Genomic DNA, 10,930 nt, shown 5'->3' with positions numbered 1-10,930 from the left:
GTCATGTTCATGTGTCACATTACTATTCTTGGCGTCTTTTCGTTATCTAGAACAACAATAGTAGCCCTTTTAAGCGATAGATCGAATCATCTCCATTGTTTACTTATTGTCTAATATATTCATCTATTGAACTCGAATTCTCATTACACATGACTACATTTTTCTAGGTGACATGAGGTTATTCATGTTCATGTTACATCTTGACATGAGTGTTGTTAATATTACTTAAGATCATACTGTTAAATATATAAACTATTATTTTATGTGATTGTTGTTATTATGTGATTAGATTAATTAGGATTAAAATTAACTAAGTATCCATCATACCCTATCTCAAGGGTTACGTCGATTTGGATTAGGGGTATATAAACATACTTACGGTAACGATTCTTATATAAGTCGTTCCACTAATTTATTCAATGCAATCTATATTTCTAATTCTCTGCATTTGTTCTTCGTAATGTTGAGTTTATGTTTATGATTCGGTTCCTGAGTACTAATAAAGTGGTATCAGAGCCACGGTGAAGATTTTTAGAATATGATTAAGAAGCAATAAAATACGGGTTTCAATAAAAAAATCAGGTAGGATTTAAACGGAATCGATCAACAGGGACAATATCAATCAATGATGACAATTCGAACATAATCGATCAACATATTAATTTCCAAAGATGCAAGAAATGAAATCCAAAACTTTCTAAAATGGTTTCTATCGATCCCAAATATCTTTTTTTTTTCTAGTATCTTTAATATGCTTTATTTGGTATTGATATTTGAAGAATAAAATCCAAAACCTTCTAAAATGTCTATGTTGTTATATGACCCAACGTCAAAACTATTTTAACAATGCATCTATCAATTACAAAAACAAAAACATGTCATTTTTCCAGGTTTAATTTATGACGTACTGTGTGAGCACATGGTACATTGGTACGTCCAACTTGTAATCCGATGCGTCTAAAACCACTTGTGATTAAATGAACGCAACTCCTCACCCTAAAAAGTTATCAATTTACATGCAGTAGTGACTAGAGGTGTTCATGGTACGGTTCGAAACCACGAAACCGCCCAAACCGGTCAATCGTTTGGTTTCACAGTTGGTTTTTTTCCTCAACTTTTGGTCAATCGGTTTCAAAATTCTCAAACCATAGCAAACGGTTTATATTGGAAACCAACCGTATAAAACCGGACCATATAGTTTAATTATATTTCTTTTTATAAAAATACTTACATATATTACTAGCAAAAGTGCCCGCGCGTTGCCGCGGGTTTGCTCGAGTTATTCTTCTCATATTGGTTGGTAGTGTTTGGTGTGACGTGTAATGGGTTATCAGTGCGAACGTGTTGCCGCATGTGCATATGGTTTGTTGAATGATTTTGGTGGTGTGTGTGTGTTTGGGGGGGGGGGGGGGCTAAAATATTAACGTATGCATATATATTGTATACATCGTGTTTTGTGAAATATTTATTAACAATGGTCTTTTCGGTTTCGGTTGGAGTATAAGATATAAATAACTTTTCTCAACCATTCTGCAACATCTGAAATAAACGTTTTTCAAAATCAAATTGGAAGATCTATGATAATATTTATGCGTTACGTTAAATAGTTATCCTAAAATTGTTTAATTCAATTGTTTCTTACTTGTAAAAGATTTCGTACTCCACATATTTTACAATTTTACCACAAATGATCAGGTGCAAAACTTAGTTAAATACGTTGACTCGTTAACTGCTACTAGATACAAGTTTGACTTTCAAAAAGTCCAACAATAACAGTATCTAAATGACCTGAAGTGAAGTTTACCAACAAGGCAACATTACACCAATTTTCTAAAATATGTCTGATGTGAAACTAAATCTTGTTATTGCATAACTTCCATTGTATGTAGTTTCACCTTTTGAGTATTCCCAAAGTACCATTCTCGCAAATCTAGCCAATATTAGTATTTTGTCCATTGCAAATCCTTTTTTCCAACTTGAAACAATTAGCACCTTGTTTTTGGAATTGCCAATAGTGTAACCCATTTTTAACTTTTTCAAACATAATACAAAATAAAAATAATAAGCAAAAAAAAACACTCATAAAGCAAATGATGTCAATAAAATTAATAGCAATAGAGCAATAATTGTATATGTTGGTGATTCATATTATCTATTCCTTGACCTCGTTTCACATTAAGCACGAGTCAACGTATTTAAGAATAGGCTACCAAATGTTAAGTATCAGCCAATTCTTTTTTCCTTTAAGTTTACCCAAGGCTTAAGTAGTTTAATTTAGAAGCGGATAGAACCATACACACCATCAAACTGGCTACTGACATCACATGGGGGGGGGGGGGGGGATAATTGGTTCGGGCTCAGTTGCACTTTCGGAAAGTGACCCCCTCATCAACGTCTTTAACATGCAAAGAGCTGCTTAGGTTGGTCCATAGGAACCATATGCCTATAATCATGAACATGTTACATAATTTAATGTCAACATTGACTTTTGTAAGTCAAAAGCCATTACTTCTACATCCATATTCTCATAAATTACCGTACACTTTTTAACAACCTTTTAAAAAAAATTCACAATGCCTTTTAACTTTGTAGTCTAGACACCATAATCTGTAACAAAACTTTAACAGATTCTTTACCAATTTGGTAGTTAATTGGAAGTATTATGTTAACTCAAAATTGATATTTAACCTACCTTTAGAAAATTGAGTAGACCATGGCTTTTGAACAAACCAGCTTCAGAACCGTTAACTTCAAAAGAAACATCAGGAGATGCGCTAAACTATTTGTGACCATTCCATTGCATTGCATGAACCCTTATTAAATTGCATAAACTCATAAATTTGCACATATTAAATAAAAAGATTCAATGATTGAACTCAGGCCAATGAACACTAACGGAGCCAGCCGCAGATAAGATCATATTCTCCATCTTAAACAAGCAACTTAATCGTGGCTTCTAGAAGGTGAGGATACCGCCTTCATAACTTCTCATCCAATCCATAATCGTGGCCTGATACACAATCGTGCCGCATGAAACAAATGCTATATCTCCGCTCCAAAAACATCTTTAACATATTTCTTACTAAGAAAACTTCATGTTTGAAAAGCATAGCATATGTGGCCCTCACACTGCCTTCTAATATCATAGTGCTTCAAATCATTACAAGTTGATTATGTTTTAAATGTTTAAATATTCTTGTTAAAAATATTCAAAATAGAATATGATATTGAATTTATTTACAATAATATTGCCAATAATATATTTGCTTGAGCTAAAAATGATGTGGCAAGCCAAGTATACACCCATACAAGCTATCGTTCCCAAGTGCCTACATAAAGAGCATTAATTAATAATATTAATGATATAAACAACAAAAGACAATACTCTTAAGATGTACTTGGAACAATATTAGTTATCATAAAGGTCAATGACAATACTCTTAAGATGTACTTGGAACAATATTAGTTATCATAAAGTTCAATAACCATATCATGTTGGGCAGTATTAGGGGTGTCAGTTCCTCACATTAACCGAAACTCGACACGAAAAAATATATGTTTTCGGTTGGCTGACATGACCTGTTTTGTTAAACAGGTCAACACGAACTCGTTTCGTATAAAAAACAGACCAACGCGAACCCGACCTGTTAAAAAGTGGGTTGACCCGTTAACACGTTTAAGAATTTTAGAGAAGTTAATGTTTTGATTTTAGAGAAGAAATTTTAAATTTAAAAGTTAAATACTTGACTTTTAATTTTTCAAATATCAGTTACTTTTAAAAGTAAAGATAATTTCATTTTAAAGTACATTTTATCTACTTTTTTACTCCTACATTTTTATTTTATTAGTTCTTACTATCTATTCTTTGATTATTTCCATTCGTTTATTCTTATCTTGAGCTAAATATGTTAACCTAAGTTTGTTAATCGGGAACGAGAGATAAATATACAAAAAACAATTAGATTTATCAGAAATTATTGAAATGTTTTATATAAAAGTAATCAATTGTTTAAGTTATTACTAAGTGACTAAGTATTACTAATAGTCGTATATGAATGTAAAATGGGTCGACCAAAACTCAACCCGAACATGACATGAATTTAAATGGGTCGACACGACACGACACGACACGACACGAAACGAATAAATATATGGGTTGGGTTAGGATTGAAGAATCTCAACACACTAACCCGTCAATCCCGAAAACCATCAACCCGACACGATTGACACCCCTAATTAGTATATGCCTTGTACTGAATGAAACAAAAAAAAATTAGCGAATCAAACATGTGAAAAGTTTCCCAAAGTCTATTTAATGTGTACAACCTCTGAATGATGTTTATTCATAAATTTAGATCATACGTACAGTAATAATTTTTTGTTTCCATTACAAAATATATTTAAAAAAAACTAACATCTTACATTTCACTTACCATGTTTATATCAAACTCAAGACCGCAAATTTCGTGTTGGATCCAACAACGAAGAACTTGATTAGGACACAGGCCACTTAAAATTTTTTTTGATAAAAATTTGATTGGTAAAAAAAGTACCATACTAAATGTAACAAAAGAAATCCAAACTATACCAATTTCCCTAGACTTGCCATGTTTAATAACAATTTTATTTAATACATATCTAACTACTTATCAATTCGAATTATAGTAAACAAAGTTAGTGTAAAAACCTAATGCTTTGTAATATGATCTTTAGGCATGGTTAAGCTAGAATATGTGCGCATACTTTTTTCATTGCGAACATGATTAAGCTAGTTGATAAACTAATGCTTTGTAATCTGATCTTTAGGCATGGTTGTTCAAAATATTCTAGTTGGTGACCAGCCAAATAAGCAAATTACAAACCAACCCCCAAACAATCCAAATATTATCAGCACCGCCAAATCTTTGCTGCCAGATCTTGCGACGATACAAAGACTATTCATCAAATCCGAAAAACAATGTTGTTTTCACAATATTTAAATATACAAAGAAAAATGTGTATAGTTAACGTTGTTTTTTAACTCACCAGCAATCCTCATTTCAATTCCACTATCAATGATTCAATAATCTATGGTCAATGTATTGCTAGCTTTGTCAGGGACAATATGAATATCAAGCTTGCTCTTGTCTTTAAGCTTGCTCATGTCTTTGAAGCTCTCTAAACGAATCTTTTAAGGCTTACTGCAAAAAAAACACACGCACACAAATTAAACGGTAAAACTAATAAAAACGATATATTATATATTATATATTTATGTGTTATGGCTTATCCATAACAAACTAAACCATATATTATATATTTATGTGTTATGTATTGAAAACAGGCAGAGTTCAAGCCTACACCATATGATGAGAGATTCACCCACTCATTTAATTCAAACACTATTTTATTGCATATGTGGTTAACAAAATATAAATTTCCCAATTTACACAGAATTATTTCAAATCCACCAAATCAATTTGCAGCCAAATGCAAGCTCTAATTAAATCAATTTGAGATAAACAAGTGCAAAATCGAGTAAGTAAAAGTAATTGGCAATACAAATAAGTACATAGAAAATGTTACCAAATCAATGAGGTGAAATTCAATACTCAGCTTTCGCATTTAGAATCCATGACAGAGAACTGCGTATGGCAAAACACCTCAATCAACCATGACTTAATTACATTAGCTTAGATAAATTATTTAAACAAAGAGGATAAGAAAAGCTGAGTTGGACAATGGCGATTAAGTACGATATCATAACCATTATCTAGCTACAGCATTGGAAGTACTTTACCCACAATATAACATATAAGAAGCAAGTATAGCTGTTGATCTGAATCCCCAATTGAATGATACATATGGTAGGGTGAACAATAGTGCGGATACTTATATACAAACAGAAGGCATTCAATAATGAGGTGAATTTAATTGCAATCATCTTCATTCAAAATACCAATTCAATGGCTTCAATCAATAATTATCAACAAAATAGGTGAAGGGTTTCACATGGTTACATGAAACCGATGGACTCTTAAAAACAGATGTTGAAGAATTATATATTCATCCAATCCTTTATATCTATGTTTCTACATATTGGAACCCAATTTTTGACACAAAAAAAAATTTATGTTTAAGCCATTAGCTTGTAGTTAAAAAAAATCCTTTATAGTAATACTTAAATGTTATTAATTATTTGTGCATTATTATATGTCTTAATGTAGTTATTAAATAATAATTATCATTGGTTGAAAGACAACAAACCTTTTGCATGTCAAAAAGGATTAAATAGTCTTTTCCAAAGTTTGTGAAGCTTTATAAACTTGTACAATACACTTGAATAACAAAACGATGTAATGGCAAATTACTTTTTATGCCCTATTATGAACCGACGATTCTGCTCTCGTGCTCTAATTGTGATTTTACTCTTTTGTCCATAACTCCTCCTTAATAATATAATATAGATATAGATATAGATTAGAAAGAGTTAATTGGCATTGTGTAAACTCTAAATAACATGTATTCTTACATGAAGAAAAAGAATGGTTAAGTCCAATCAAACAACATTTTAATCCATCTTTCCTCATTTTGTAAATTATAACCTAAAACCATTTTTCATTCCCAGCACACCGGCTTTGGTTGTTTATTCACAACACTGTGACAAGTTATATTCTGTAAATTTTTGACAACTTTACTTATGTATATAATACCTTTATTTGGATACCTTGCATAAAGACGCTTCAAACCCAAACCGTAAAACCAAAAACCGGAGCCAAACCGTAACTAACGGTTTGGTTCGGTTCGGTAAGAGTTCCACAGGTTGGTTTTGGTTACAAAACCAAAAACCGTTACTAATGGTTTGGTTCACGATTTGACCTAAAAACCGCGAAAACCGGACCATGAATACTAGGTCTGAGCTCGGTACCGTACCGATACCTGTATCAAAAATACCCGATCCCGAAAATCACAAATTCTTCGTACCGGTACCGGTATTAAAGGTAAAAATTCAAGAAATACCGGTACCGTACCGATCCCGAAACTCAAAACTTTGATACCGATTCGATACCAACGGTACCAAATCAGTACCGGTACCGAATTTGCTAATCCTAATAAACTTTGGTACCCTAAAATCCTAAACCCTAAACTTTGGTACCCTAAAATCCTAAATCCATCCCATAAACTTATACAACACAATTTGGGCCAGTGGGCTTCAATAAACATGCATAATAAAACTACACTAAAAGCCCAATTGAAACACATTTGCCAGCCCAATACCCAAAGAACACAAAGAATCTTATTATGCAAGAAAACGCAGAGCAAAATACGAATTTGGGGTTTTTTTTATCGAACAATTCGTTAATAATAATAATAATAATAATAATAATAATAAAAAGCTGATTTTACGAGCATTTGAAGCTGATTTGATTCACTATGGACACTCAATATGATGAGGTCTTATTCTTTTTACTCATAATTTGTTAGGTGCTACCAAATGGATCAAATTAGGGCTTTTTTGTCTGTGCTATAATTTCATATTATTATTGCATGTTGTGTTGTATTAATTGCATGTTTATTGATCAATTGTAACCTGTATGAAGTTATGAACTGTATCCTCTTGATTTGATTGATTGAATTGCTCTGTTTAAATATACAAATTCACTGGTTTTGAAATAGAGTAATTAAACTATAAAAAATGAAGTAGAGTGATAATAGTTAGTTAGAGCCTTGAACTGAACGGGCTTTATCTCACCGCACTGTCGTGCCTTCGGGCGAGTGTTGAAAGACGAGTGTATCCTGAAGTGGTGAATTTAGCCAGTAGCCCATTTGGAGGATTCGTTGGCCGTTCAAATAATAACAATAATAATAATAATAATAATAAAATAATAATAATAAGAAGAAGAAGAAGAAGAAGAAGAAGTTAAGTGTCATTTTTGAGGTTTGTCCAACTACGCAATTGCGGTACACTTTTCAAATTTTTTGCAACTGAATACCTTACATGTCTAAATCATGCCGTTTTCGTACTTTTCGCTACGTGTGAAGATCGAGTAACCCAAATTTTGAGCTTTATTGAGTTTGAGCTACTATTAAGTTGTCTATTGAGTTTGAGGAATGAATTTTGTGTTTAGGTTTGGCTAACTTGATAAATTGATATAAAGGGGCAAAAGAAATGAGAATTAAAATTTTTTGCAAAATGATCGTTTTACCCCTGAATTAACGGCCATAATAGATGGGGTTAGCGAAAAGTACGAAAATGGCATGATTTTGAAACGCCAGGTATTCAGTTGCAAATAAATTGAAAAATGTACTTTAGTTGCTTAGTTGGCCAAACCTCAGGTATGAAAATGACTATTAACTCAAAATATAATTAACTAAATTAAATATTATTACTCAAAACAGTTTTGAACTAGAGTAATTACACTACAAAAAATGAAGCTGAGTAATAATAATTACATTAGTTCAAAACTGTAGAGTAATAAATAATAATAATTACTCTAGTGTTAACATAATTACTCTAGTTATTTGTAGGTTCTCACGTTAAAGTTTGTGTGTATTTGATCTTGATATTAGATTCGTGCATTAATTCGGGGGAAATTAATAAGCTTAGAACATGCATAATTGTTATATATGTGATTAGTGATGTTTATTGTATGAGATCAACTTCCAATTTTATCACCTCACTTTGAAGTTCGTTGCTTATATATTCAATTTGCGAAATCGTTGCTAAACTTACTGAACTTTGAGAAGCTGTTGTATAAATCATATACTGACCTTTGAGAAACTGTTGTATAAATCATTTACTGAACTTTGATAAAATGTTCTGTAAATCTGGAAAAGCTTGCTGCAGCAAAGCAAAATTACGGTCGAGAAATCCGTGTATTTGAGACAACACTAACAACCTCTCAAGCATCAAACGAGCCAACTAACAACGGTATGCACTTAGCTAAGGCTTCAAATAAACAATCAAATACAAGACTCATTGTATGTATTTATACCAATTTCTTATTTTTCGTTTCGTAGAGGAGCCCGATGAGTTTTATGAATTCACTGCTGAAGATTATTACCGCATTTTGGCTACCAAAAAGGAAGGTAAGAATACCTTTATGGTAAAACGGTAAAACATGTGTTGATGTTGGAATAATTTTTGTTACGTGAATAATAAATTTATGACGCGAGCAGATAAATTTTTGAAGACAAGAAAAATCCGAGAGGCAGAAGAAGCTGCTCGGAGGGCAAGGATTACCAAGGTAAAGGCCGAATTATTCCACAGGAAGTGAATTTAGCCTTTTTTGAAAAATAAAAAATAAAAAAAATTATATAAGTTTATTTCTTTGTTTGGCAGGCGGTTATTTGTGTCAGGTTTCCAGATAATTGCACATTAGAAGCCACATTTCATCCATCCGAGACAATTCAAAGCCTAATCGATCTTCTTGTGAAAGTTTTGGCTCAACCAGACCTTCCTTTCCATATATGTGAGCATATTTTATGCTACTATGTATTTAACCCGACCCTGCCCGGCCCGGCCCATTTGGTCTATTTTGGGCTCAATTTGTTTTATATTGAATATTGGCATTTTTTATTTGCAGATACTACGCCTCCAAAGAAGCTAATAAAGGACATGTCACAAGACTTCTATTCTCTTGGCTTTGTTCCCGGTGCAATTGTATATTTTTCATACGATCAACCAAAAGGTGGTGTGAATTTAACATTGATTTAACTAGAATATTCATTTTTAAATTTAGATTCGTTACTTTTACACGAATGTTGTTAAGTTTGGTGGTGTGTTTTGTGGTGGTACAGGAGATGGTGGTGTTGCAATATCAGGCCCATTTCTTAAGGAGGATGTGATGTCTTTGAAAGGTCTGGAACTTATAAACGAAGAGGTCAAACCTGAGGTTGACCAAGGTACTGCCACCGGGTCAGTAGCGGCTGCCGCCCCTGCTACGGTTCAAGAGCGCAAGCCTGCTGCTGATAAGAAAATGGTGAAGCCTAAATGGTTGAAAATGTGACGGTCATTTTTATAGGTGAGTTCTGAAATGTTTGTTATAAAAAAAAGTTAAAAACAATACCAATTTGAATGTTGTTTTAGATGTCTTGCAACTGTGTAAATCATGTTACTTGTTTGGTTTGACATGGAGGGATAAAACGAGTTGTTAGGGTAACGGGTCAGAATATGTTCGGGTCGAAACAGGTCGCACGATGGTCGTAATGAGTATGTGATACACCTTGCGTTCTTGAATCTGATTGTAAATTATGCCCTTCACTGAAATTTGACATCTTTATATTTAGTGGAGAAAACAATTGGCTCATGCAGTCATGCATGACGGTTAAAGTGAACGGTTAATGCATACTACATTATTAAGATTTTATTAATTTTTAACCGCCAACGAGTGATCATAAGATGTTCATCGTTCCAGACTTTTGTCATTAGAGTGACTGTCTTCATTCGATCTACGTTGTTGGATAAAAAACTTTTGTTTATCAGCATAGACGACCATTCGTTTAACGACCATTGTTGGATGAGAAACTATTCCAGAAATGCATATTGTAACTCGTTCAAAAAATTAATTCAATTTTTTACGATCTTTATGATAGTCAGGTATATTTGAAATAAACCTAGCATGACGCTAGGACAAGAAAATAATTACATGTACAATAATAGATTTAACATATGTCAGTTCTAGTTAACGGAAGCCCGTTGTCTCCTTATGTCAATAGTTACATTCCCTTATTTAGGTAATCCATGATTTATATAATCACAGATAATATATACCCAAACCTAATCCAAGCTTCATGTAGATCATACTTCTAAAAGCTCATATTTTTTTAGTATATATATTTCTACACATAAAACTTCATTTTAGAAAAATTAAACTAAGAAATTATAATTGATTTAAGAAAGAATTTCATTTTGTGTCAAAACTATTCGCTCTAGGACAGTCATAACAGA

General features: G+C 32.5%; 1 protein-coding gene across 1 annotated transcript; it reads left to right on the top strand.

Moving 5' to 3' along the window:
- Positions 1-8,796: 8,796 nt before the first annotated feature.
- LOC143534569 (plant UBX domain-containing protein 1-like) lies at positions 8,797-10,210 on the top strand (the record flags this gene model as incomplete). Its single annotated transcript, XM_077029031.1, has 6 exons — positions 8,797-8,911; positions 9,001-9,069; positions 9,160-9,227; positions 9,323-9,452; positions 9,567-9,674; positions 9,784-10,210. Coding segments are annotated over 6 exons (696 nt in total), but the record flags the coding sequence as incomplete, so codon positions are not given.
- Positions 10,211-10,930: the final 720 nt, after the last annotated feature.

Source organism: Bidens hawaiensis, unplaced genomic scaffold, assembly GCF_021521415.1.
Source record: "Bidens hawaiensis isolate Kalapana, Puna unplaced genomic scaffold, B.hawaiensis_p1.1 tig00010199_1, whole genome shotgun sequence".
In the NCBI taxonomy this organism is placed as follows: Eukaryota; Viridiplantae; Streptophyta; class Magnoliopsida; order Asterales; family Asteraceae; genus Bidens; species Bidens hawaiensis.
Note: the sequence above shows the minus strand (reverse complement) of the source record. Positions and strands in the feature narration are given on the sequence as shown.